Here is a 25,614-nt window from a genome sequence, read left to right on the forward strand (position 1 = left end):
GAGTATCAGGCTATGTGAGTTTCCCAACATCACAGTTTTAGCTATTATTTTCGTGGGGGTCTGCGCACCGTCAAGCCACACCTAGAAGGCCTCCTCGTACTGACTAGAGTATATTGTGATCAGGTTTTATTGGGGTTGAGTAACAGGTAAGTAACATGTGTCCGACGTGAGGTGTCTCAACAAATATGATGTCTGGTTATGGTAACCCAAGCTGTATGGCTACATGTATATGTGCGTAACAATAACCGAGGCTATCACTTCTTTAGTTAAGCTTCAGGAACAAAACCTTGTTCATCGGTAAATCAATTAACCGCGCTACATCTTTTATCCCAAAACGCTCCCAGCCATCACTAAATACTATCGGTGTCGATGGCTCTTGTCGAGACCATACCACCCTTCTTCTCCGTGTCGGGGGTCATCTCTATTTCTGTCTCATCCAAGTTGGTGGTCGGCTCTTTTTCGAAGTCCTTGAGGTCGTCCACGTCCACAGCTAATCCGAATTTGTTGATCACCCTATTCATACTCTTGATCTCGCGTCTTTCCATGTATACAAAGAACATTACGCCGACCGCTGAAAGTGCGTTCAAGCCCGCCATAAATCCGTAGCCCCATTTGTACCGCGGTGCGGCAGTAGTCGGGAACGCAAGCAGGGGGAGCCACGCCTGGATGGAGTTACTTATGGTATTGCCGACGGCTGACAAGATTCCTCGTAGTTCAGGGTCGTCCTGGAAAGAGTCTGCACTCCAGGTAAGAATGATTGCCCACACGGGATACCCCAGCTCGCAGAAAAACATGGCAATATACTTCAGCACAAACGGAATCTCCCAGATCTGCAGAAGTAAGTTACCAAGGAATGAGATGGCGATAGAGACCATCAGTACCGGCGATCTCTTTCGCATTCTATCGGAGATGTTCGCAAATATATACGTGATGACGATAGCAGCAGCATATCCTCCGGTGGGAATCAAGTTGATCTGCTCGACGGTGTACATATTGAGAGACTTCAGCCAAAGATTGAAATACGAGTACGTCGATGAGATGTTGAAAATGACGTAGGGCCAGCAGAACGCATAGATGCGCCAATGAGCGAAGAAGCCAAAAAACTTTTTAAAGGTCATCCGACTATTACTTTTCTTGCCCATCTCGAGTGTGCGAAGAACACTGAACTCTTTCTCCTTCGGGGTGAGCCACACAGCCCTAGTCGTCTGCGGATAATCGGGCAGGCAGTAGTAACCCAGAAAGGCAATTGGCAAAGAAACTATGCCGTCAATGATAAATAGCCATCTCCAACCAGCGAGACCGTATTTCCCGTTGAGACTAGCGTAGACACCGGACTGGATGAAACCAGAGCACATAGACCCCACGGCAGCAGCAATGTCATAGATAGACATACGTTTGGCGATCTCCTCTGGTCTGTACCAACTCCCGAGGATTTGAGCAATAGCCGGGTAGTTTGAGGCCTCCACAATGCCCACCAGGAAACGGACCGCGTAGATCTAGAGTCAGTTTTGACCTTGGTTTTGTACGTACTGGCTTCGCACTGTTCACTCTCGACAGAGTCATGACCATGACAGACCACAAAACTTCGCATGATGGTAACCAGATGGCAGGTCGGATTTTGTTGTGCATGATGATCTGACCTGGAACTGATCCACAAATCACGCCGAGGTATTGAAATGTGTTGAACAAGTTTCTCTGCTGGCCATTCAACTTTAGGTCCTCTTTCATTCCACTGACATATGCGTTACTAATATTGGTGGTATCCAAAGTCTTGATGAAGAACGACAGGAAAAAGTAGACCCTGTAAGAATTAGCACTGACCAGTACACCAAAAACTTACATGACGCATGCATCCAGTTTGTGCAGGTAGCGCCTATAGGCGGGTGGTCTGTCAAAAGAATCCCAAAATTGTGCCAAAAACTTGTTCGTCCATGAGACCTCATAGTCTGCGATGAAGTACTCGGAGAACTTTTCCTTCACTTCCGCATCGGTATAATTGATCTCGAGAGGAGGAGGCGCAGACACGCGTCGGTACCACTTGAGCAGGCCCATTGTGTCTAGATCAAACTTGCGAGACTGACGTGCCTCATGCCATCAGAAGATGCTTTATAGTCTGTAGGATCGTACGTGCGCCGATAAGCAAGTCGCCTCGGTGTCTTCTTACGGACAGGTTTCGATAAAGGCTGTCTCTGAGAGGAGCCTACTGCTCGAAGCGCACTCCGCCTTCGTTGATACACAATTGATATCACAGAGTGGTAAATCGGTAGCGTGAGCTTGGCATACTCTTGGTTTGCGCGGCGTCTTGCAGTTACGAGTTGCACCGACTTCTACATTAACGGGCGAGCTAGATCTCGACTCGATAAGACGGGCCGTAAATTTCCAGAAACGATCATTGCGACCCTTCTGCCGGCCATTCGTCATATGCCCTAACGGATATATTAGCTCATCTCTGCGATATGACAGGATTTTCACGAGCATCAAACCATTGTGTAGCAAGAACTTCTCACTAGGGTAAAAACACATCGCATGCTTAAGCACTGGCTTAACGACTACGTAAGCTTTAGCGTTCTGCCAAGTAGATAGCTTTTATCGCTATGCATGACGCTGGGAGCATGTATGGCTGAAGCCTGTGCGCGCCTTCCCCGTAAACTCAATGAGCTTAAAGTTAGCGCGAAGATGCTAGTTGATATTCACACAAATAGACTATCTGGCTTGTGCGCACTGCGTAGCCGTCGACGCGGATTGTTGAAACATCTGCCAGCGTATGCTGAATCCTAGTGCTATTTCGTGTCATCAGGCGGCTGTTTAGTAGTCCCCAGCGTGGGAGTTGCGTGGACCATTTTCTGCAGTGTACTGATAACGCTGAATGAAGCATCACCTTGCTCTTGGCACACATGTAAGCGGATTACCTTACGAGCACACTTAAACGTGGCCACAGTGGCATTTACAACGACCTAGGAAGTAATTCCTCAAGTCGGACTCTTAGCATTCTGCAGCCAAGTATGTGTGCGGCTCCCTCGGCCACCATGACTGGGATCTTCTCACGCCAGCTATCTCGTATCACGGCTTTACCGAGAAATCGAAACCGGGGCACTTGATTCGTCAGAAGTGGTGTCAATGATCGGACTCGGTCATAAGCTGGCATCCGTGCTAGATACCATCACTCGGACACTGACCAAAATATCTCCGTAGTCGAGTCCAATCCGAGCCCGAATCAACGCTATCAGGATTTCAAAAATTTGGCAGCGCTGCTTGTAATCGAAATTCTATCGGTTATTATTAGAGCTTGGTATGCCGGGAATTGCAGTAATCAAGAAGTTGTAGTTTAGGTTATTTTCAGGAGTCCACGTATCACACTAAATACCACATCTGCAGCGTCATGCAGTCCCAACAACATCTATCGAGCCCTGCTCACAAATATGGAAATCACCAGCAACCACCTGATTATTCTACCGTGTCATTCCATCTGGAAGGGATATGAAGGCTTTGACAAAGCTCGTCCCGGAGTAAACCCCGATGAGTGGACGCTGGCCTCCTTTCAGCGGGAAAATCTCGACAATCTTATATTTATTAAGCATATCGAGGAAGCAGTGAGACAGCTCAACGAAGACCCTGAGGCGATTCTGCTGTTTTCTGGAGGACAAACTAACAAATCTGCTGGTCCAATAAGTGAGGCGCAGAGCTACTGGTTTCTAGGCCAGGCACTGGGTCTTTACGATGAACCGGCCATAAGGGCCCGTATCTCTACGGAAGAGTTTGCCCGGGACAGTTTTGAGAATACTCTCTTTTCTATATACCGATTTAAAGAACTGACGCAGGTCTTTCCAAAAAGATTGACGATTGTTGGGTTCAAGTTCAAAGAGGACCGTTTTGTCCAACAGCACGCCAAGCACCTAGGCTTACAGACTAGCAACGTCTCGTATATAGGCATTGACCCTGAGCTACACAATTCGCAGCTTTATGGAAAAGTCGAGGCTGGCGAGAGATCAGCATACGCAATTGAGCTGGAGCACTACATGAAGAACCTCAGAGGTCTTGAGTACAAGAATGCGGTGCAGCATTTTGCCACAGACCCGACGAGTTCCAAGAGCCCGCTGCTGGATAAGAAATCCGGACGGGACCCTTATCACCGAGGATTTGCATACGAAAATAAAAATAGCATAGACGCTCTCATCCAGGGACTACCTTACTGAGCGCAAAAACAATATAAACAATATAAAAAAGAGTACTCCGAAACGGGGAATTGAACCCCGATTTGCCCGGTGAGAGCGGACCGTGCTAGCCATTACACTATTTCGGATTGCTTCCATAAATCTCGAAAACAAACACCGAAGCCTGTCCCTGAAAATAATTTTTTCACGTGGTCAGTTTTAGTGTTCGCTCGGCTTTATAGAATTACAGAAGGGTGTAGTTATATAATTAGCGCCAGTGGTTTAGCGGTAAAATCTGTCGTTGCCATCGACAGGCCCCCGGTTCGACTCCGGGCTGGCGCATATGTTTTTTTTTTCGCGTGAGTCGATTGCAGGTTCATGTCTAAAGAAGCAATGGATCTTTCAATGTCGCGCTTTCCTGCGAAGCTTTTAGTAGATAGTTTTAAGATTTTTATTTTACGTCTTCTCATAAATCATATCTACTCTGACTGTACTCCTTTCTTCTCAACCCATTTTAGAACCCCGGGTTTCCTAGTCTATAATCCCATGTGTATGTTGCGTGCCGTAAGAAAAATGAAAAGTACAAACGAAATGAGATATAGGCTATCGTCCTATAAATGCAGACGAGCCGGTGAAGAATGCTTGCGACTAGGCAGCGTTCTCCAGCGACTGCAGTTGAACAAGTTCATAGTACTTGGACTTGCGGGCCATCAACTCAGCATGGGTGCCTGACTCCAAGACCTTGCCGTTGTCGAAGACATAAATAACATCTGCGTTCTTGATGCTGCTCAATCTGTGAGCGATCGCAACAGTAGTTCTACCCTTGGACGCAGCATCGAGAGCGGCCTGGACGACCTTCTCAGACTCGTTGTCGAGGGCGGAGGTAGCCTCGTCAAGCAAAAGTACCTTGGGTTCTCTGATCAGAGCTCTAGCGATAGCAATACGCTGCTTCTGGCCGCCGCTGAACAAAGATCCCTTCGAGCCGCAGAGTGTGTCGTAGCCGTCCGGAAGAGACATGACAAAATCGTGGATGTTCGCCTTCCTGCAGGCCTCCTGGATCTGTTCGTCGGTCACAGGCACCAACGAACCAAGCGCGACGTTCTCACGAACGGTGCCCGAGTACAGCGTCGGCTCCTGCGAGACAAGCGCGATGTGACTGCGATAAGCGTTGATGTTGAACTTCGAAATGTCGTGGCCATCGAGCATCACTGTGCCGCTCTGGGGCCGGTAAAACGACTCGATCAGGCCAATAGTGGTACTCTTGCCACATCCCGAGGCACCGACAAGAGCGACGTACTGTCCCTTCTTGATCTTGAGGTTCAGTCCGTTCAGAACCGGAACACCCATGCGCGTGGGGTAGCGGAAGAACACGTTCGAGAACTCAATGTCGCCCTCCACGTTCTGGGGCACATCGCCGTCGGTTCTGGTGGCGTCGATGGTCGGCATGATCTCGAAGAGCGCCTTGATGCTACCAACGGCGTGGTAGGCCTTGCCCATGTCGGGAGCGTACGAGAAGGCAATTCCGGCCGACTGTGCACCGTAGACAATAGACATGAAAGCCACGTAGAACTGAAAGACCGAGTACTCTCTGGTGCGGATATAGAGACTTCCAAACCAGAATGCCAGAGACATGATCCAGTAGGTCATGCCCTGAGCAAGACCGAACCAGAAAGCAGACTGGTTGCTCTGAGTGCGACGCTTCTTGAGCGTCTGGGCCAGGGTCTGGTGATAAGCCTCGAGGATCTCCTCCTCACGCGTCAGAGAGGCGACAGTCTTGATTCCAGACACGGCCTCACAGGCAAAGTTTGCAGAGCTGGCCTGGCTAACCTTGGCATCCTCCTGGAACTTCGTGAGAACGTAGCACCGGTAGAAACCGCTTCCGATCAGCACGGGAACACACGCAGTGCAGACCAAGGCAAGCTGCCAGGCAATGATCAGCGAGAGAATGATACTCGACGACACAATGGAAATCGAGTTCATGATCTGGCCGAGCGTCGCTCCACTCAGACCATCAACAGCCTGGGCGTCCTGAGCAAGCGTGTTGGTCAGAGCGCCGGTCGAGTTCTCGTCCTTGTCGAAGAAGCTAATGTCCTGGCGGAGAATGTGCTTCAGAGTCTTGATTCTGATCCGGCGCACAAGACGCTGGCCAGAGAAGGCGTAGAGGCTGAGCGCCGTGATCGAAGCAACAAGCTCTACCGTGGCGAGCATGAAGAACAGACCGGCGAAGAGGTCGATCTGACGGATCATGTCATCAAAGTTGGTCAGGCCGTACGCCTCGATGCAGCGTCCATAGAACAGACCAAGCGACGGGTATCCCAGGCCCTGGATGGTCGAGAAGATCGCACCGAGGATGTTGTATTTCTCCTCCTCCTTGCTGAGCTCGAAGATGAAAGCGAAACGCTCACGAAGACTGTACTCCTTCTTGGCGTGCTCGCCCATCAGAACTTGGCTCTCATCGTCGCTATACTGGTCGTACTGGTGCTCGCTCTGGTCATCGTAGTGGTGCGTAGGCACACGGGTGATGGTCTTGGAGAGCTCGAGAACCTCGTGGGCCTCCCTGTCGAGCGCCTCCTCGACCGGCAGGTCCTCCTCGGGGTTGCCAGCATCGCTCTTGATGGCCGCCTTCTGCTGTTCGACAGCAGTCTGCATGCTCTGAGCCTTAACCAGGTCGTAGTACTCTCCACGAGCGGCCAGAAGGTCGTTGTGAGTGCCCTGCTCGAGAATGGCACCGCGGCGCATGACAACGATGTTGTCGGCGTCCTTGATAGTCGACAGACGGTGCGCAATAACGATGGTCGTGCGGTTCTTAGAGGCGCGGTCCAGGGCCTCCTGGACAACGCCCTCACTCTTGGTGTCGAGGGCAGACGTGGCCTCGTCAAGGAGCAGGATCTTCGGGTTGGAGACGATAGCACGAGCAATGGCGATTCGCTGCTTCTGGCCACCAGAAAGCAGGAAACCGCGCTCGCCGACATTGGTGTCGAGACCCTCGGGAAGGTTCTCGATAAACATGAGGGCGTTGGCTTGGCGACAGGCCTCCATTATGAGGTCGCGCTTGACGGTCTCGTTCGCAAACTCATAGGGAGTGCCGATGAGACCGTAGGCAATGTTCTGGTAGATCGTGCACGCAAACAGAGTGGGCTCCTGCGACACGAGAGCGATCTGGCGACGGAGCCACTTGATGTTCAACGAGTCGATCTCGTATCCGTCGAGGGTAACCGAGCCGGCCAGAGGCTTGTAAAAGCGCTCGAGAATGCCGACGATGGTACTCTTTCCGGAGCCCGAGGCGCCGACCAGAGCGACCGTGGTGCCGGCCTTGATGTCCAGGCTGTACTTGTCCAGGACAGTGTAATCCGGACGCGACGGGTAGATGAATCGAACGTCCTTGAGCGAGATATCGCCCTTGACCTGGTTGAGGGTCAGGCCCTCGTCTGAGCACGAGTCGATCGCCGACTGGCGGTCGATGGTCGTGAAGATCTTGTTGATGGCCGCCACAGCCGTCGAGATACTCTTGACATGGGGCGTCACATTCGACACAGCAAAAGTGCCCTCGACAACAGCGGCGAGAACAGTGACTGCAGCACGAACAGAGATTTCTCCACGGGCAACCAGACGGGCTCCCTGCCAGAAGCCGAGCGCGTCGTCCGAGTACACGCTGAGCCACATGATTCCGGTGACCGATCCGACGGTGATGCCGGCACGAAGGGCCCAGATCTGCGAGATCTCGAGGAACGCCGAGTACTTCTCGGACAGACGTTCCTGGATGTTGAACGCGTGAACGTTACGGATGCTACCGATGACCTCCTCGGCAATGGAACCTCCGGCCGAAGCACCGTTGAGGGCATTGTTGAAGAACTTGGTCATCAGACGTGAGGCAATGATGAACGAGGCCGCGATGAAGACGATAATCGTCGACATGATGAGCGTCAGCTTCCAGGACTGCGTCAGACCGACCACAACCGAGGCGATCAGCGTGGTGAAGTTCTCCACGATGTAGATCAGCTTCTCGGAGATGCCCTCCTGGATCAGGACGGTGTCGGAGGAAATGCGGTTGGTGATCTCTCCGGAGCCCAGGTTGTCAAAGTAGCCGATGTTCTGGCGAAGGGTTGATCTGAGGTAGGCCTCGCGAATGCGCGACGAGATGGTCTCGCCGGCATCGATAAAGATGAACGTGGCGATCCAAGAGAGCACGAACTCAGCAATGCCGATGTACAGGAAGTAGAGCGCAAACTGGTTGGCGAGGCGCTGGAAGTCGTCCGGGCTAATGTAGTAGTAGTCCGACGGATCGGTCGAGGCGGCGAACTGAGCAAAGACGGCGGCAAAAGCACCGAATGCGAGCTGATGTCAGTACGTTGTGTTGCAACAGACCTACCGGCATGAGCGCCTTGACAGTTCCCTCGGCGATACCGAAAAAGAGGCCGGCACTGAGGTAAAGCCTGTCGCGCAGGTTGGCATAACGGTACACACTCAGCAGGCTGGTTGCGATCTGAGGGACAAAAACCTGCTCGCGGAGAATGCCGGCATCGCGCGCTGTCAGGCCCGAAAAGGCGTCCGCCCGGGGAACCGGCATGGCCACGGTCTGCTCGAGCAGAGGCTGGGTGCTGGCCTCGGCCTCGGCCGCGTCTGCGCGCTTCTCGTTGATCATGTCTGGTCTCGGGGAGCGAAATATAGAGACAACAGACGTAAGCGTAAGCGTACTGCCATCGGACGAGCGCCGACCACTATATAGCGTGTGAGCCAGCGCAAAACCTATCTACAGATGTCTATGGCGCTAGCTTGAGGCCCGGAGGTCCTGTACGATTGTGTTTGATCCTGCCGTTGTAAGCAATAGAGTGAGTGCCATTGCATACGGGGTTAGTGGATAAGACCGGTGAACGCCAAAAAGACAGTACAAATGGGTGAGCGCGTCGGGCGAAAATGACCCAAGTCTGCTATCGGCCTATCTCTGACGATATGACACTGACTCAAAAATTCTTTATCACCGCCGGGCAACCGAACCAGTACCAGGGACCTAAGCTGTAATAGTACGCTTAAGGGGATAGCTCACAGCAAGCGCATAATAAGCTTTTGTACTAAGCTGCGGGTCTAATGTGGGCGACGGGCGGCATGCTATCGTATCAAATTCCTGCGCTAATGCTTATCGAGCATAATCTTTATCAATAGCTGGCTTATATAGCACTCGTGTTGCATTTACGAGAATAAATGCGCACGCAAGGGGTTAGCTGGACATATGTTCTATGCACGCTGACCATCTAAGAATACGAGCCTGTACGGTCTTTAGCACAAGTCGCGGCTAGTTATCGCTGGCTGCCGTAGTCATCTGGCCGCATCGGGACAGCCACCACCGGCAAAGGCTTGAATGGGTGTCAAGCCACAGTTCATTTGACGTGCACCTTCCCGCAGAGACGAACGCCACAACACGAATGCGTGGCGGGGGTGGTTGAGACAGACGGCAGCAGACACGGGACGAACACGCCGCGAGGCCGGCTCGGACGCTTGAAAAATCGCGTCGAGCGCATGGATGCCGGGCGTCCTGAGTCCTGTCGGCAACGTGGTCCAGACCTCAGCGGGTCGCTAGCAAGCTTATCTCGGGCTCGGCGAGAATGCCGTTGAGCACGTATGTTTTGGGAATGTCGAAGAGCTCGGCAGTGTTAGTGAGCACTACGAGGTGGTCTAGCAACACTTATACCGGCTAACGGATAAGTGTGAGCAGCGCATCAGCTGAGTTCGCCCTCTAATCGTGAGAGCAGCGGTGGCTGACTGCTAGGCTGGTGCCCGCGATGTGGCCATCGGCCGACTTCTTGAACTCTACCAGTCTAGCAGGCCCGCGGGCGAGCCGCCGGCGCCCGACGGCGGCGCGCGCGACTCACCAGGACCTGGCCAAGCATGACGCTGCCAGTGCATTCTTTACACGTGACCGCCACTTGCCATTCAAGCTACGGGCGCCACACGCAACGGCGGCGCTTGGCGGCTGGGGAAAATTACCCTGTTTTCCGAAGGCACATTGCTATTCCGGGCTAGCCCAGTGCCGAACACCAGTGGGAGTGCAGCAAAGGGCCGCCGGCTGCGGCGGTTGCCGGCGGCGTGCTGCCTACGGCGTGCAGAAGTCGCCGGCGATACATACGAATCTGTACGGCCATACGACCGCAGATCACGGTCACTGCGAGTACGTGTCGCCCAGGGGCTCCGTAGTGCTCGCGCACGCGCTGTTGAAGTGAATGTTCGACAACGCTCCACTGTTGATAAATCGTACACGATCGTCAAGTGACCAGATAAGCTAGTCCTCGTCGTCTGAGGCCTCTTCAGCCTCCTCGCCAGATCCGCTGTCGTCTGAATCGTCCTCTGATCCAGAGGGCGACCCTTGGTGGTTAGGTTAGATTGGACCAGACACGTACCTCCATCATCAGAATCTTCGTCCTCAAAGTTTTCGTCGTCAGACTCATCTTCTGGATCCTCGTCGCTGTCTCCCAGCGCAGCAAGCTCGCGGCTTGCTTTCGCGAGCTCGCTGTCGCCGTTATTCACGGCAGTGTCGTCGCGATCCTGCTTGAGTTCTTTTTTGGCCCGACGTTCTTCGGCCATGCTTCGGTCCGATAGCTTGAACATTCGGACGTAGCTGTCTATTGTGCCGAACTCGGACTGATCGATCATGCTGAACTCAAACTCCTCCTCGTGCTCGTCAGAGCTGCCCGGGCGGGAAACCAGGACCGCGACAGTGAGATTGAATGTCACTCGTGTGATGGACGAATATGTAATGGCCTCGATCTTGTCTATCGGGAAGAACAGCAGAGGCTTCTTGAAACCAAAGAAGACGCCAGAGTTGAAGAAGTACAGGACACCTTCTTTTGAGCCACGGTGACAAGACACGTGGTACTCTGGCTCGGTTTTGCTGTGTCTGCTGGTCTTGGATGCGTGGAACACTTCGGGATCTGGCAACGCAACCTCAACGCCAGCGTTGGCAAACGCGCGGAGCAGCAGCCGCTTGTAAGTCAAAACATCCTCGTCGTCCTCGTCGCTGATGTCCGAGCTCGAGTCCGAGTTCTCAGGCTTGACGTCGGGCCGGGCCTCGATCTCCAGTTTGATCTGGGTCTCCATAGCATCGAACAGGGGCCCCGAGGCAGTTTTTGCGAACGTCTCGGGGACGCTGAAGACAAGAGGCTCTGTGGCTGCATCCTTGTTGGCCGCGCCGTAAAGATCCGAGTTTGAACGAAATACGACAAAGTTCCACAGGGGCGTTGCTCGTTCGGGGACACCCAGGCACGCTGCAAACGCGACCGATCGCAGTGGGATGTCGAGCTCGACCTTTGAGTGGTCGGTTGGCTGAACGACTTGTAGACTGCGATTGGAGATGATTATAGTGTACTTCTTGCGCAGAGGCATGGTGAACGATACGTCGCGGATAGTGACGGCCGGCATAGCCGGCAGCGACGGCTCGTACTCGACTTTGACCAATTCATCGGCAGCTTCGGTCTTTTTTCGCTTGGCAGGCGGCGAGCCGAGTGAATCAATGTATGATGCAATGTCACGGATAAGGCCGGCAGCTTCCGGATGTGATTCTATGGTCAGAAGAGCCCGGTGGGGATCATACCAATGTATGCCCTAATGCGCGCCTGGAGGGCCTCGTCGCCAGCAAAAGGCGCCAGCACGCCGGGTCCGGACATGCTGAGCGAGCAAATACCGGATCGCGTGTGACCGTGTAACAGAGGCGTGACTGAACCGGTGGAGTCAGTGCGTGGCGTGGTCGGCGTGTGAGCGATTTGAACAGAACAGACTGTCTGAACACGCGCGGATGTTTGTTGCGGCTGATCTCTCTGCACCACTCTAGCCGTAGCTGTATCGATGCGGTCCGGTGTCGCGTCGAGCAAGCTGTGGTGTTGTAGCAACTCAAAGCGACACGGAGCCGCACGCGATGCGGCTTGAGTCACGTGACACATTTCGCGCGGCGCGTTGCTGCCACGGCGAGCCTGTGTGGCGGTGCCACGCGCATCAGGCAACTGCTGCAGCGCTAGGCCATACAGGGTCGACTATGCAGGCGCTTTTTAACAACGGCTCTGTTACGGCCTAGGCGTGACGACCGAATCAGCTACAAGGCCAGCGACACCAAGCCGGCGGAAGCTGTGTTCTACGGAGAAGTGCGGCTGGACCCAGACGAGGGCGAGCAGTCATCCGGGACTCGGTCGCGCAGACCCAGGTCCGTGGGGGGCAGCCGTTGGACTGGCTAGATGTAGGCACTCTCGAAAGAACCGTACTGTTGACGCGTGCACAGAATTGTTCTGCTTGATAGGTCACAAACCTTCGACGGGCAAGCCGCCTGCAGGCGCCTACCACATCCGACAAGCGTGATCGTCGAGCCAAGCGCCTTGCGCGTCTTGCGTCACGGCGAAAACCGTCTTCCGCAGGTGCATCGCCGAAAGGCCCAAAAGGTGTAGCGTACAATACGCTCTACGGGGCGCGCACGAGCAAAAAAAACCGCTACGTCTGAGTGCGCCTCGGTCGCCATTGTCACGTAGACGTGGATCCTGCGACTCTCCGGATAGCCGTCGGCTACGTCTACGCCAGAGGGCGACCACTGTGCGCGCGGCAAACATACACGCCGCCGATATCAGGGTTGCGGCTTTTAAGTTCACAGTGTGGCGCATGTGCATACTAGTAGTGACACCAGCCACATGTCGTCCTACTCACGTCTTTCTAAACGAGATGCGTCTGTCTGGTTTTAGCAGCTGGCTGCACGACTCTACTCAACCGCACTCTTTATAATCATTATTTTTACGCCGGACGCTCTCTTGGCGATACACAGAACGTTTGCTCAGCAGACTTCGACCGGACACTGGTATTATTCTCAGCTGGACACGCCTTCATCGAGCAGTCGGTAAAGCACGCATTTGGCAGGGTGCCAACGCTAGGATCCGACGCGCGAACAAGTTAAGATCGGCCACGCTCTTTACGACAATTGTCAAGGCAGCTACGAGCAACAAACGCTCGTCGATTCGCACACGACAGGCGAGCTGCGACAATTCTGGCCTGAGAACATTACTGAGGGCAACTAAATCGCGAACAACGAACAACGCGGTATCAAAGTGCTGATAACTACGCACAGCCGATTGCATACACTCACAAAGCATGACCATGACTTCCCGACCGAGCATTTTGATCGCTCTCATAGTAGCAGTCATTCTCTTCCTCGCGCCCGCTACTACTAGTGCGTTTTCGATCTCTGATGCGGTGAACAGCACTGTGACTGGCTTGCAGAATGGGCTCCAGGCTGGCCTTTCCAGAAGAGATCCTCTATCGCCGAAGGACGAGGAGCCACCACTATGCACTGTCACGTCGGCGACGTCTGGCAATTTCTTCGACCTGCGACCGCTGATCAGAACCAAGACGGAAGGGTAAGTGATAGTAAAGGAAGCGCTGACGTTTCAGCACCGACCTCCACGTCCGTGGCCTAGACTACCACGCCAATTTCTCAATCAACATCTGCTCGCCCACGCTTCAGGATGCGTCCGACGTCGTCGGCCTGGCAGACCCTACCAATGTCAGCGGCTTCTACGTCGGTGCCGACAATAAGCGCTACTCGATCGGCGAGTTCTCGGGAAACCCGTTTTTTAGAGGCCGGAAGCTTGTGCTCGAGTACCACGGCGGCTCGCCGTGTCCCAACAATGACAAGGACCGCAAGGCGTCCATTTTCACGCTTGCGTGCGAGCGCGAGCTTATCCAGTCCAAGATGACGATCCAATACGTCGGAAACCTGCACGAGTGTGCCTACTTCTTCGAGATCCGCACGCCGTATGCGTGCCCGGTGATCAACACCGAGACACTGAGTCCGATCAGCATCTTCACGGTGATTTTCTTCGTGGCGGTGTGCGTCTACTGCGTTGCCGGCGCTGTGTTCCAGCGGCGGATTCTCCATTCTGGGCCGTCTCACTTCCTCATGTACTGTCTTCGCGCTCCTTTCTCCTTGTTGCGGCGGCTTCTCAAATAGACACCACCTCGGTTACAACGTATGGTTTCGGCGCATTTCGTCTCACATTCATTTCTTGATATTCATGGTTGGCTCTACTGCTTTTTGGACTTTTTGCATGCAAAAGACAGCCAGACAGGTCGTCTTGTGCACTTTTACATTGTAAATTTATTTGATCAGTGTTTTATAGACACAATCTAATATTAATTGCACCTTCAACCCACCCGTAGTATAATACACCAGCGTGGCGTCTCGAAAGAGAGGCACGCGAAATTATGGAGATACAGTACAATACATTAATCGTACACGTCAAAATCCCAGCTCCACTATCCTGGGCCCGGTGGCATCATCCAGGAATTATCGGTTGCGCCCAGCGAACCTTCGCAAGATTTGAGGCTGGAGCCACCGGTCGGCGGACTAGGGTCGCCGCCGTTAGTTGGCTGCACCGGCGACGCAGTCGGTGGCGAGAAATGCATCTGGCTCTGGTACATATACGGCGGCAGGAACTGGCCAAAAAGCTGGGCCTCGGACACCTTGTCCAAATCGTCCGGGGTCGACATGCCGTAGGAAGCGGTGTTGTCGTTCAAAAAGGTGTCTGCGGCGCCGGTGAAGTCGCCAGACTTTCCGTTGGTCGCGTAGGCGTTGCTGGCCAAGGTGTTGGGCCCAGTAGCCTTCTGGCCGGGAACGGCGCCTGCGCCCGGCGTGCTGCCTTGGCTACTCGGCAGCTGCACGCTGGTGGGTGACAGTCCACTAGGCGACACGCCGTTGCCGTCAAATAGGAGAGGGAAGTATAGATTCGTGTTGATGTTGTTGATGTTGGAGTTCATGGTGTCGAAGTCGCTGAAGAGGTAGCGCATGTCGCCCTGGGAGTTTGCTCGGGCAAACTCTGGCGTGAATGTCTCGGCTGCGGTGACTTCTGAAGGGCCCGGTTGCGGCGGTGTGGTGCCGGCCGACTCGGAGAACGGCGGCATAGTTCCAATCTCATCGAAAAGGAACCCGCCTGCGGTCTTGTCGAACTCGGCGGCCGCGGCCTGCATGAGATTGGCCGCCTCCGACTCAGAGGAGATGGAACTGGTGTGGAACATGGCGCCACCTCCTGGAACACCATTGGCAGCGTCCGGGTCGACGTAAGCGACGGGGTTGGCCTGCGGCTGCCGAGGAAATGCGACGGGCGGCCGGTAGCCGTCCTTCTTGGTCTCGGCGGACACGCTTTCCCAGCTTGCGAGGGATCCTGTCCCGGGCAAGTCGAGGTTGGGCGCATCGAACTTGATGGTGTCTGAGAAGCTGGGGGGCAGTGTGGAGGTACGGGGCGGGCCGTTAGCGTGGGGTGCCTTGGCTGCCTTCCAGTTCTCGGAAGCTACTCGCTGAAGAGGAGTGACTCCCTCGGTCTTGGTCTCGGACGTACGCCGCTTGCGCTTGGGATCCTCGGTCTTGCCCGACTTGGCGATCTTGGACAGCCGCCGGTTGAGCAGGTCAAACAGCCCGTTGAGCATGGCGTACGTTCGCGCGGCCGCGGTGCTCTTGTTCTTGAGATCGTTGATGACGTTGCGGCCAAGCTCGGCGTCGCGTCTGAACTCCTGCATGTGCGGGTTGTACGGGTCCTCGTGCACGTAGTAGACGAGCACGGCCGTCGAAAAGAAGATCGTGTAGACCGAGAACAGGTAGGCGCCGCGCAGCAGGTCGCGGCGGAGCAGGTCGTCCGCGATGTGGACGACGATGCGTGCGGTGGAGATGCAGTTTGCCGCACACGCGTACGGCCGCTGGTCGGCCATCTTGCCCTTGTACTTGTGGCCGATGTAGTGGATAAACGGCCGGTAGAGGATGATCTTGACGTAGCAGAACGACATGTTCAGCAGTCTGTTAGGCTGCAGGAGCTCAGGCGTGTTGCGGCCCGGCTTGAGGTCCTCCGGCAGCGACTCGAGCCACTGCTGGAGCTCGCGCTCGAGCTCCATGACCTTGGAGTAGCTGACGCCCGGCTTGCCGTCGCCGTGTCTGATCGGATAGATGTTCTTGAGGATGTGGGCGAGGATGGCCATGATGCGGGTGTGTGCGTTTGCGATGGTCGACACGCAGGTTTTGTTCGGGTGCGGCAGAATGCCGTCCTTGGTGATGTAGGCGTCGTCGATCTCGAGCGGCATGTCCTGGTCGATGTCCTCGTCGTTGATGGCCATCGGCAGGCCGAGCATGGCCGAGATGTGGATATCCATCTTGCGGACGGTCCAGAACAGCCGCTTGCGCATCTCGGTCTCGACGGGGTTGAAATGGTACTTGACCTTGCGATGCAGGCCCAGTCTGAGCGCAGCTCGGACGGCAGCACCGATGTACGAGTAGCACGTAGCCAGACGCGCAGTCGACTGCAGGAACAAGATCATGAGAATGATGGCCTCGATGCTCTCGAGGTCGCGGGCGTCGGTGATGTCGAAAAGCTTGCGGGCGGCCTCGAAGTACTTGTAACCGTCCGAGATATCCTTGAAGCCGAGGGGCTTCAGGTTGTCGTACGAGAAGAGGATGCCGACGGCGAGGAAGCAGTAGACGACGGGCAGGAAGCTGAGGTGGCGGGCGGTGTAGTCCTCGGGGTCGGTCGCGTAGAGATCGTTGAGCCGCTCGACAAAGGACGGCCGGTGGCCGAAGCTGAGGACCATGCAGGCGCGGTCCCAGACGGCCGAGATGAGCTCGTCGGCGACGTGGCGCGGCGGCAGGATGATCTTGAACTCGGACGACTGCGCAAACTCGAGGGGCGAGTCCATGTAGTTGAGCTGGTTGGGGTTGTTCCACCACAGCAGGTCCGAGGGCATGCGCTCGGGATCGTCGTTCATGAAGTGCGCGCGCACGTGCTGCAGAAAGACGCGGCCGGAGGACGAGCCGATGTAGTCCAGGTGGCCGGTCTCGTCGACGTCCAGACGGCCCATGGAGACGACCATTGCGTCCATGTTGGTGTCGGCAGCGGAGGCGGCAGGGTCGGCGGGCGGAGCCCCCTCGCCCCCCCGCGGCGCTATCTGCTGCACGGACTTGATGCCGTTGACATCGTTGTTGTTCAGAAACTTCTGCATGTCGAACGTCGGCGCGTAGATGTCCGTGTCCGGGAACAGGGCGTGGATGAACGCGTTTGCCTGCTGCAGCTTGGTCTCCAGCTGCGTGATGTACGTCGGCGCCGGGTTGCGGCGCCGGTTCGACGGCTGGTCGTATGTGCAATCTGCGGTCAGCGGCGGCCACAGAAACACCCACCATAGCTGTAGACGGTGCAATGCGTGCACGGCTGCTTGCCGTCGCACTTGATCTTCTTGCGGCGGCCTGGGGTCAGCAGCGGCTGCGGTGCAACGTACACTCGTCGCACGCGCGCGTCACACGGCGGCGCTTTTGGATGATCGGCCGGTCGCCGGTGGCCTCCGCAGGATCGCCGCCGTGCTCGGAATCGAGGTAGTCGCCAGCCTCGGGCGGGCTGTTGCCCAGCTCGTCAGACGAGTCCACGTCTGCTTCCACCGCCTGGCTCATGGTCGATGATGTATCGTACAGGACACGCCTTGTTCAGTTTGTGTCTGGTAGTTGGGTACTGATATTCCGAAGATTGCTTGTGGCCATTCTACCAAGCAAGGCTGGTCGGGGATCCGATCTCTATCGTCAGCATTGTCTGGTTTTGGGCTGCCGCGCCCCACCGCCCGAACAGGCCGCGCCCGACCGGTAGGTGCCTGCTCCAGACGAGCCATCGGCCTTCGGCGCCTGCCAGCAAACAGCGATCGAAGTGGGTGGATGCCATAGCGCAGCCTGGCGTGGGCTCTGCGGCCCCGACTCTGGCCTACCTTTGAGTGTCTTGGCGAGCCGTGGCCCAGTGGTTCCAAGACTGCGTGCGTCGCCGGGCGGGGACGATTCTTTGGGCAGCGTGTGCGGGGTGGAAGGTGGTGGCGATGATTTGTTTGCCAAAGTCTGCAACAGCGTTGCAAGAAATTAGAGTGGTGGTACACACACAATAATAGGTCATCAAGACACCACAGAGTCACGTTAGCGTTTTGTTCGCCTGTAACAAGAGTCCCCACACTAGTGGGGAGCAATAAGGCCGCGGCGGTCGCGACGCGGCGCTGGCCAATACGCGGCGCTGGCCAATACGCTGCCAGGTCTACGGGCCGCGGTGGGCGGGCTCGGCTGGCGGGTGGACCAGAGGAAGATGGGTATTGTGACCCGGACAAGAGGAAGACACAGATGCATATAGCCGCAGGCTGCGTGCGGCGGCATCTGGCAGCGTGGGACTGGGCAGACTACGGAGTGGCGACGCGCCGAGACTGCGGCGGGTCGGGGACGCGGTGGCCGTGGTCGGCGAGCACGAAACGCCGACGGCGGCTATATGGCCGCGTCGGACAATGGGACCCACGGGGTTTCAGGAGCTGCGGGTCGCGCCTACGCCGAGGTAGGGTTTGTGTGTTCGCTGGGCTATTCGCAGTTACGGTGCGGCGGACTTAAGGGCGTGGGGTTAGGGCGATGATCTACAAGACGGCCACATCCGGCGATGGCTGCGCGGTCCAGTCGGCGGCTCGATCGTAACAAAAGCGACTGATGCATTGGCTAGGCGGTGAGCACGCGGCTGAAGAAGGCGCTCATCATGGTCATGGCCTCCTGGGCCCGGGTGCGCTGGGCCTCGACGGACCAGTCGCCGCGGGCGGCGCAGAAGCCGTGGTGCATGTCGTCGAAGCGGACGTACTTGCAGTCGGAGAAGGCGGCGGCGACGGCCGAGTAGACCGCGTCGTCCTCGCCCTTGGTGGCGATGATGAGCATGGGCGTGGCCTCGATGCCGACGGTGTCCTCGACGGTGATGGCCGAGGGGTGGACGATGGCGACGCCGCCGATGGCGGTGCCGGGCGCGCTGGACATGGCGAGCTTGGCGCCCCAGCAGAAGCCGTAGACGCCCACGGACTCGATGCCCTTCTCGGTGGTGAGGTACTTGACGAGGGCCTTGACGTCGTCGACGTAGCGGGCGGGGCGGTGGTCGGCGCGCCACTTGTCGCGGAGCTCGGGCTGGCCGAACATCTCGGCGGTCACGGGCTCGCCGTCGAAGAAGTCGGGCATGACTACGAGGGGCGCGAGCGGCGTGTCGAGCGCAAAGTAGTCGGCGCTCTGGTAGGTGTTGGGGTGGACGCCAAAGACGTCTGGGGTCAGCGGGGCGGGGCCGGAACTTACCGTAGATGCAGATGATGGCATGCTTGGCGGTGGGGTTGCCGACCATGTACGTCTCGTGGCCGAAGAGCGTGGACGTGGTGCCCCTGGGAGTGTAGTCCACTGGCGGTCAGCGGGGCGCTGGCACGGCTTGGCATGCAGAGCTCGGTCCAACTGCACGCCATCGCGTTACATACCGGTGAGCTTCGGGATGGGCGTGTTGTCGCAGGTCTCGGTCATGATGCTTGGTGCTTGGGGCCTGCAGAGGACCCGGGGGCTTATAAGGCGCCGGCGGGATTAGCGGAGCGGCGATAAAGCGGCTGCTCCGCGCGAGCGCGGACGCCGGGGCGCGCGCGGTCACGTGCGGTCAGGGGCAGCGTGCGGCGCGGAGCAGCCGAAGTCACGTGCGCCAACATTTAGGGCTCGCATTTAGGGTCCGCGGCACGGCCCGCGAGTCATGCCGTGAGTCGAGCTGCAGGGGCGGATTCCGCCACTGACGGCGCCGAGAGTAATCGGCGCGCTGATTAGACACCATATCGCCGTAACACCGGCACGCGGCACGCGGCGGCGCGGGCTGCGTCTGCAGCGCCGCTGGAATGTCACCCGGCGCCACAACGCTCCGTGGCTTGGCTGCAGGCCCGCCACAGAAGCTGGGAGACGGCGGAAAATATGTTCTATTCGGGCAAGGGGAGCTGCGATGCTCCTGCGGACGCTAGCCCGTTTAGGTCGTTTCTTGCGGAGAGCAGTCAGCGCAGGGCCTAACCTTATCGGGGCGGATGTCTTATCTGCACGTACCGTGCACTTGTCCAGCACATGCCGCAACGTGCCGGGCGCGGCACGGCGGCCGGCCTCGGGACGCGTGTGCGGACGGTGCGCGCTCGAGCGAGCGCCGGCGCGGCGCGGCGGCAGCTGCGGGGGCAGGCCCGCCGCCGCAACGACGCTGCGAGCGCATCTCCCAGCACGAATCATATCGAACAGACCGGTGCTTATCTCACGTATGCGTGTCTCGGGTCGGGCGCTAGTGCCGCCGATAGACTTAGCGCCCGCGTGTAGACGAGGAGTACCCCCCGCAGGCTGTGTCGGGAGGTATCTGGCAGGGTACCAAGCACGAGGCGATGCACGGATAATGCACGGCCTAGGCCCAGACGGGAAATTTAATGCTGTGCCCGCTCGGTTACGAGCGTTGGCGACCGCGCATCGAGGCTCGGCCGCGGCCGCGGCAGCGCGCCCGCGACCGCGGCCGGCACGCGGCGACCGCGCGGGTGCCGGCGGCCGGCGCTGCAGCCAAGCGGCCGCCGCCGCGCGCCGTGCTGCGCGCGCCCGGATCGCCAAGCTCATTTGGTCCGTGGTCGGTCCTAGATCGGCCGGGAGGGCTAGCGGAGCGCTTCCGAGTTTGCGGACTGGCGCCAGTGTCTCTCCAGAAGCGCGGCCTCGTATCTTTTACACCGATTGGGCAGCCCGATGGCCACCGCGCATATATACCGGGCAGCCGGCCCGGGCAGCCAACGGTCTCCACCACCGGATCCTAGCAATGGCGCCCAAGAACACCATGCCGGCCGCGGCCGAGAGCGAGTTCGACGAGAAGGCGCCGCTGCGCGACACGTCGTCGGACGACGCCAGCAGCAGCAGCAGCTCGGACGAGTCCAGATGGAGCTTCTCCGGCAAGCTGCCCAAGTTTGGCCGCAGCAAGGGCTACGCCGCGCTCGAGATGCCGGCCGAGGCCGACGAGTTCGCCGGCCTGCCGGCAGACGAGGCCGTCGTGCTGCGCGAGCAGATCGAGTCCAAGACCGCGAGCTCGAACTACTTCAAGCTCTTCCGGTACGCGACCGCGTTCGACCGCGCGGTCGTGCTCACGGGCGTGCTCGCCGCGCTGCTCGAGGGCCTGCTCAAGCCCATCATGGCGCTGGTGTTCGGCAGCCTGACCGGCACGCTCTCGTCGTACCGGCCGGCGTCCGAGCTCGCGCACCTGTACCCCGCCAACGCGACCTTCGTCGACAACGGCTACTACTACGAGTGCAACGCCACGCACGCCGACTACGCCGGCAGCACGTACTACGACGGCTCGGCCGGCACGTACTACTGCCAGTACGAGTCCATGTACGTCGTCACCGAGGACGAGTTCCGGCGGTCGGTCGACCGGCTGTCGCTCTACCTGATGCTGATCGGGCTGGCGGACGTCGTGCTGTCCACGATCAAGACGTTTGTGTTCATCGACCGCGGCGAGGTCCTCTCGGCGCGGATCCGCGAAAACTACCTGGCCGCGATCCTGCGCCAGAACATCGGCTACTTCGACAAGATCGGCCCCGGCGAGATCACCAGCCGCATCGCGTCCGACACGCTCACGGTCCAGGAGGCCATCTCCGAGAAGCTCGGGTTCATCATCGCCAACAGCTCGACGCTGGTGTCGGCCGTCGTCGTCGCGTACACGCAGTCGGCCGTGCTGGCGTCGATCATGATCTCGCTCATCATCGCGACCATCCTCACGTCCGGCATCTCCACGATCTTCATGGTGCGCTACCAGGTCCGCGCCCAGGACGGCTACTCGGTCGGCTCGACCGTGGCCGAGGAGGTCATCGGCAGCGTGCGCAACGTGCAGGCGTTCGGCATCCAGGACCGCATGACCGCCATCTACGACAAGTTCCTGGTCGTGACCGAGAAGTGGTCGACGTACGCCGGGATCGCGGTCGGCGTCATGAACGGCACCATGTACCTGTGCTCGTTCTCGGTGGACTCGCTGGCGTACTGGCAGGGCACCAAGCTGCTGATCATGGGCCGGCTGGACGTGGCCAAGATCCTGACCATGATCTTCGCGGTCTTCCACGGCGCGTACTCGTTCGCGCTGATCTCGCCGTACCTGAACAGCCTGACGAGCGGCATCGCGGCCGCGACCAAGATCTTCTCGACCATCGACCGGCCGTCGCCGATCGACTCGAGCTCGACGGCGGGCGCGAAGCTGGCGACCGTCGCGGGCTGCATCGAGCTGCGCGACGTCAAGTTCATCTACCCGTCGCGGCCGAACGTGACCGTGATGAACAACTTCAGCCTGACGATCCCGGCCGGCCAGACGGTCGCGCTGGTGGGCGCGTCCGGCTCCGGCAAGTCGACGATCGTGGGCCTGATCGAGCGCTTCTACAACCCGATCCGCGGCGAGGTGCTGCTGGACGGACACAACATTGCGGACCTGAACATCCGCTGGCTGCGACAGAAGATTGCGCTGGTGTCGCAGGAGCCGACGCTGTTTGCGTGCACCATCCGGGAGAACATTGAGTACGGCCTGGTGGGGACCGAGTACGAGCACGCGTCGGCCGTGGAGAAGCAGGCGCTGGTGGAGGAGGCGTGCAAGCAGGCGAACGCGTTCGACTTCATTTCGGCGCTGCCGGAGGGCCTGGAGACGAACGTGGGCGAGCGCGGGTTCCTGCTGTCGGGCGGCCAGAAGCAGCGGATTGCGATTGCGCGCGCGATTGTGGGCAACCCGAAGATCCTGCTGCTGGACGAGGCGACGTCCGCGCTCGACACCAAGAGCGAGGGCGTCGTCCAGGACGCGCTCGACCGCGCGTCCAAGAACCGCACGACCATCGTGATTGCCCACCGGCTGTCCACCATCAAGGACGCCGACATGATCGTCGTCATGCGCCGCGGCGAGATCCTCGAGACGGGCACGCACGACGAGCTCCTCGCCAAGGGCGGCGAGTACCACGGGCTCGTGCAGGCGCAGCAGATCGAGGCGCTGAAGGAGAAGGTGGCGCAGCCCGGCGGCGACGCCGTCGAAGACGCCCTCGACGAGAAGGCCGCCATCGAGCTCGACGAGCTCGACAAGCGCTCCACGCTCGGCCTCAGCAAGACCCGGACCGCGCTGGCCGCCGACGTCGCCGTCGGCGACGTCGAGAGCCAGGGCGAGGCCCGGTACTCGACGCTGGAGCTGGTCAAGCTCATCTTCGACCTCAGCTACCCCGAGCGCAAGTACAACTACATCGGCTTCGTGTCGTGCATCGTCAGCGGGTTCGCGTACCCCTCGCTCGGGCTGATCTACGGCCGCAACGTGACCGCGTTCCGCGACGAGACCGACTACGAGTCGCTCTTCCGGGTGATCTCGCGCATGTCCGGGTTCCTGTTCCTCCTCGCCAGCGTGCTCGGGCTGTCGCAGTTCACCACGGCCAGCGCGTTCGGGTACTCGTCGGCCAAGCTGGTCCGGCGGATCCGGCACCGCGCGTTCCGCCAGATCCTGCGGCAGGACATCGCGTACTTCGACCGCGACGACCACACGGTGGGGTCGCTGACCAACATGCTCTCACGTGACGCGCAGGCCGTCGAGGGCCTCGGCGGCATCACGCTCGGCAAGATCATCGACTCGGCCGTGACGGTGGTGTCGTCGGCGGTGCTGGGCATCGCGATCGCGCCCAAGTTCGGGATCGTGGTCGCGGGCGCGATCCCGATCCTGATGACGTCCGGCTTCTACCGGTTCTACCTGCTGGCCAAGTTCGAGGAGAACGCCAAGGCCGAGAACGAGCAGAGCGCGAGCTTCGCGTGCGAGGCCACGTCGGCGATCCGCACGGTGGCCTCGCTGACGCGCGAGGAGGCGATCTGGACCATCTACCACGACAACCTGCAGGCGCAGATCCGGGCCGCACGGCCGGCCAGTGTCAAGTCGGCGTTCTTCTACGGCATCTGCCAGGGCATGCTGTACTTCATCATGTCGCTGGGGTTCTGGTACGGCAGCCGGTACCTGGCCAGCGGCGAGTACAACGTGTTCCAGTTCTACACGGTGTTTGTGGCGATCGTGCTGGGCGCGGAGGGCGCGGGCGTGGTGTTTTCGTTTGCGCCCGACATCGGCAAGGCGCTGTCGGCGACGCGCAACCTGAAGACGCTGCTGGACGGGGTGCCGGAGATCGACACGTGGAGCGCGGCGGGCGCGACGCCGGTGGACGTGGAGGGCAACATCGAGTTCCGGGACGTGCACTTCCGGTACCCGACGCGGCCGGAGGTGCCGATCCTGCGGGGACTGGACCTGACGATCAAGAAGGGCCAGTACGTGGCGCTCGTGGGCTCGTCGGGCTGCGGCAAGTCGACCACGATCTCGCTGATCGAGTCGTACTACCGGCCGCTGGCGGGCGAGGTGTGCCTGGACGGCCAGAACATCGCCGAGTTCAACATCAACGAGTACCGCAAGCAGATCGCGCTGGTGCAGCAGGAGCCGACGCTGTACGCGGGCAGCATCCGCGAGAACATCGAGCTGGGCGCGGTCGGCCCGGTGACCGAGGCGGAGATCGTGGCGGTGTGCAAGCAGGCAAACATCCACGACTTTGTGATGTCGCTGCCGGACGGCTACGACACGCTGTGCGGATCCAAGGGCACGCTGCTGTCGGGCGGCCAGAAGCAGCGCATCGCCATCGCGCGCGCGCTGATCCGCAACCCGAAGATCCTGCTGCTGGACGAGGCTACGTCCGCGCTGGACTCCGAGTCCGAGAAGATCGTGCAGGCCGCGCTCGACGCCGCGGCCAAGGGCCGCACGACGATCGCGGTCGCGCACCGGCTGTCGACGATCCAGAACGCGGACGTGATCTACGTGTTTGAGAACGGCAAGGTCCTCGAGGCCGGCACGCACCAGGAGCTGCTGGCCAACAAGTCCAAGTACTACGAGCTTGTGCAGCTGCAGGCGCTCGAGAGAAACTAGGAGGCAGTCGCATGGAGGTTGCAGGGAGGGAGCATCGGGGCACGCTCCGCATCTATAGTCACGAATGAACATGGTCTAGGGATCTTATCGGTTGCGTGCTACGCACGGGCGGCCTGGGGGCCGTTGCGTTATCGCGCAGCAACGGCGTGGTTATCGGGCCCGGGGAAGGGTTAGAGTTTGCTGATAAGTCCCAAAGGCAGCGGCGTCGGCGGACTTCCCGTTACGGCGAGCGTGCCTGCCTGCTGGGCCGATAGTGTCACGGCATGCACGTCGCGACTAGCGCGGCCGCACGGGGCGTAGCGCGGCGAGAAAACTCTGATAACGAGGTTTGTGCGACGGCGGCGCGACAGGACGACGCGCTAGTCCGGCGCGGGCCTAGCGCGGCTGCACGCGGTCTGGCGCGCTTGTGGGCCGTGCCACCTTGCCACATCCGCGCCCGAGGTCCGCCGGCGACGGGCCAGTCAGCGGCGCGCGAGTAAGCGGCGCGCGGGCACGCGGCTCGGCGGGCGCGGGCCCGGCGGGCGGCGGGCGCGGGAGCAGCGCCCGCGGCCAGCCGCCCGCCGCCGCCGCCGCCCCTCGGCCCACCCGCTGCAGCCGCACGACTCGTAGTCAGCCCGCGCCGAGCGCTAGGCTCGGGCGCAGGCTTGTCGCCGGCCAGCGCCTGCAGCCGCGGGCGCAGCTCGGCCGGGCGTAGCGGC

At 58.9% G+C, this 25,614-nt stretch overlaps 8 protein-coding genes and 2 non-coding genes across 10 annotated transcripts; 4 read left to right on the forward strand and 6 right to left on the reverse strand.

The window, feature by feature from the left end:
* Positions 1–350: 350 nt before the first annotated feature.
* Positions 351–2,052, reverse strand: V1510DRAFT_369655 (major facilitator superfamily domain-containing protein; the record flags this gene model as incomplete). The annotated part of the gene is made up of 3 exons (XM_066931399.1): positions 351–1,496; positions 1,531–1,801; positions 1,841–2,052. 3 exons carry the CDS (start codon positions 2,050–2,052, stop codon positions 351–353), a joined length of 1,629 nt encoding a protein of 542 aa, XP_066786993.1.
* Positions 2,053–3,399: 1,347 nt separating this feature from the next.
* On the forward strand, positions 3,400–4,224 carry V1510DRAFT_422345 (uncharacterized protein). The gene has a single exon (XM_066934777.1). It carries the CDS (start codon positions 3,420–3,422, stop codon positions 4,191–4,193), a length of 774 nt encoding a protein of 257 aa, XP_066786994.1. The 5' UTR covers positions 3,400–3,419; the 3' UTR covers positions 4,194–4,224.
* A 4-nt stretch (positions 4,225–4,228) lies between these two features.
* On the reverse strand, positions 4,229–4,300 carry V1510DRAFT_t244. Its single transcript has one exon. It is a non-coding gene; the product is annotated as a tRNA-Glu (tRNA).
* Positions 4,301–4,422: 122 nt separating this feature from the next.
* On the forward strand, positions 4,423–4,493 carry V1510DRAFT_t242. The gene has a single exon. It is a non-coding gene; the product is annotated as a tRNA-Gly (tRNA).
* Positions 4,494–4,591: 98 nt separating this feature from the next.
* V1510DRAFT_422347 (P-loop containing nucleoside triphosphate hydrolase protein) lies at positions 4,592–8,872 on the reverse strand. Its single transcript, XM_066934778.1, has 2 exons — positions 8,522–8,872; positions 4,592–8,487 (listed from the first exon to the last, which is right to left on the reverse strand). The coding sequence occupies exons 1-2, from the start codon at positions 8,791–8,793 to the stop codon at positions 4,800–4,802; spliced, it is 3,960 nt and encodes a 1,319-aa protein (XP_066786995.1). The 5' UTR covers positions 8,794–8,872; the 3' UTR covers positions 4,592–4,799.
* Positions 8,873–10,106: 1,234 nt separating this feature from the next.
* V1510DRAFT_422351 (uncharacterized protein) lies at positions 10,107–12,018 on the reverse strand. Its single transcript, XM_066934779.1, has 3 exons — positions 11,734–12,018; positions 10,544–11,701; positions 10,107–10,508 (listed from the first exon to the last, which is right to left on the reverse strand). Exons 1-3 carry the CDS (start codon positions 11,804–11,806, stop codon positions 10,426–10,428), a joined length of 1,314 nt encoding a protein of 437 aa, XP_066786996.1. The 5' UTR covers positions 11,807–12,018; the 3' UTR covers positions 10,107–10,425.
* Positions 12,019–13,028: 1,010 nt separating this feature from the next.
* Positions 13,029–14,277, forward strand: V1510DRAFT_247851 (cation-independent mannose-6-phosphate receptor CI-MPR). Its single transcript, XM_066930570.1, has 2 exons — positions 13,029–13,531; positions 13,566–14,277. Exons 1-2 carry the CDS (start codon positions 13,266–13,268, stop codon positions 14,122–14,124), a joined length of 825 nt encoding a protein of 274 aa, XP_066786997.1. The 5' UTR covers positions 13,029–13,265; the 3' UTR covers positions 14,125–14,277.
* V1510DRAFT_422357 (fungal-specific transcription factor domain-containing protein) lies at positions 14,257–18,093 on the reverse strand. The gene is made up of 4 exons (XM_066934780.1): positions 17,901–18,093; positions 17,427–17,713; positions 17,329–17,394; positions 14,257–17,296 (listed from the first exon to the last, which is right to left on the reverse strand). Exons 2-4 carry the CDS (start codon positions 17,593–17,595, stop codon positions 14,430–14,432), a joined length of 3,102 nt encoding a protein of 1,033 aa, XP_066786998.1. The 5' UTR covers positions 17,596–17,713; positions 17,901–18,093; the 3' UTR covers positions 14,257–14,429.
* A 540-nt stretch (positions 18,094–18,633) lies between these two features.
* On the reverse strand, positions 18,634–19,566 carry V1510DRAFT_422359 (Alpha/Beta hydrolase protein). The gene is made up of 3 exons (XM_066934781.1): positions 19,443–19,566; positions 19,270–19,368; positions 18,634–19,238 (listed from the first exon to the last, which is right to left on the reverse strand). The coding sequence occupies exons 1-3, from the start codon at positions 19,483–19,485 to the stop codon at positions 18,658–18,660; spliced, it is 723 nt and encodes a 240-aa protein (XP_066786999.1). The 5' UTR covers positions 19,486–19,566; the 3' UTR covers positions 18,634–18,657.
* Positions 19,567–20,573: 1,007 nt separating this feature from the next.
* Positions 20,574–25,101, forward strand: V1510DRAFT_431910 (P-loop containing nucleoside triphosphate hydrolase protein). The gene has a single exon (XM_066935455.1). The coding sequence runs from the start codon at positions 20,777–20,779 to the stop codon at positions 24,914–24,916; it is 4,140 nt and encodes a 1,379-aa protein (XP_066787000.1). The 5' UTR covers positions 20,574–20,776; the 3' UTR covers positions 24,917–25,101.
* Positions 25,102–25,614: the final 513 nt, after the last annotated feature.

This window comes from Dipodascopsis tothii (genome assembly GCF_038497935.1).
Source record: "Dipodascopsis tothii strain CBS 759.85 unplaced genomic scaffold V1510scaffold_36, whole genome shotgun sequence".
Taxonomy (NCBI): domain Eukaryota; kingdom Fungi; phylum Ascomycota; class Lipomycetes; order Lipomycetales; family Lipomycetaceae; genus Neoaidaea; species Neoaidaea tothii.

What these genes read in the sequence shown, in the direction of transcription:
- V1510DRAFT_422345 (XM_066934777.1), top strand. Translation starts at nt 3,420, where the DNA reads ATGGAAATCACCAGCAACCACCTGATTATTCTACCGTGTCATTCCATC.
- V1510DRAFT_422347 (XM_066934778.1), bottom strand. Translation starts at nt 8,793, where the DNA reads ATGATCAACGAGAAGCGCGCAGACGCGGCCGAGGCCGAGGCCAGCACC. An exon ending in ACTGTCAAGGCGCTCATGCC is followed by an intron (nt 8,488 to 8,521) that starts GGTAGGTCTGTT and finishes GTACTGACATCA; the next exon opens with GCTCGCATTCGGTGCTTTTG.
- V1510DRAFT_422351 (XM_066934779.1), bottom strand. Translation starts at nt 11,806, where the DNA reads ATGTCCGGACCCGGCGTGCTGGCGCCTTTTGCTGGCGACGAGGCCCTC. An exon ending in GCGCATTAGGGCATACATTG is followed by an intron (nt 11,702 to 11,733) that starts GTATGATCCCCA and finishes TTCTGACCATAG; the next exon opens with AATCACATCCGGAAGCTGCC. An exon ending in CGAAGATTCTGATGATGGAG is followed by an intron (nt 10,509 to 10,543) that starts GTACGTGTCTGG and finishes CTAACCACCAAG; the next exon opens with GGTCGCCCTCTGGATCAGAG.
- V1510DRAFT_247851 (XM_066930570.1), top strand. Translation starts at nt 13,266, where the DNA reads ATGACCATGACTTCCCGACCGAGCATTTTGATCGCTCTCATAGTAGCA. An exon ending in ATCAGAACCAAGACGGAAGG is followed by an intron (nt 13,532 to 13,565) that starts GTAAGTGATAGT and finishes CTGACGTTTCAG; the next exon opens with CACCGACCTCCACGTCCGTG.
- V1510DRAFT_422357 (XM_066934780.1), bottom strand. Translation starts at nt 17,595, where the DNA reads ATGAGCCAGGCGGTGGAAGCAGACGTGGACTCGTCTGACGAGCTGGGC. An exon ending in GACGCGCGCGTGCGACGAGT is followed by an intron (nt 17,395 to 17,426) that starts GTACGTTGCACC and finishes TGCTGACCCCAG; the next exon opens with GCCGCCGCAAGAAGATCAAG. An exon ending in TTGCACCGTCTACAGCTATG is followed by an intron (nt 17,297 to 17,328) that starts GTGGGTGTTTCT and finishes CGCTGACCGCAG; the next exon opens with ATTGCACATACGACCAGCCG.
- V1510DRAFT_422359 (XM_066934781.1), bottom strand. Translation starts at nt 19,485, where the DNA reads ATGACCGAGACCTGCGACAACACGCCCATCCCGAAGCTCACCG. An exon ending in GCCCATCCCGAAGCTCACCG is followed by an intron (nt 19,369 to 19,442) that starts GTATGTAACGCG and finishes GCTGACCGCCAG; the next exon opens with TGGACTACACTCCCAGGGGC. An exon ending in TGCCATCATCTGCATCTACG is followed by an intron (nt 19,239 to 19,269) that starts GTAAGTTCCGGC and finishes CGCTGACCCCAG; the next exon opens with ACGTCTTTGGCGTCCACCCC.
- V1510DRAFT_431910 (XM_066935455.1), top strand. Translation starts at nt 20,777, where the DNA reads ATGGCGCCCAAGAACACCATGCCGGCCGCGGCCGAGAGCGAGTTCGAC.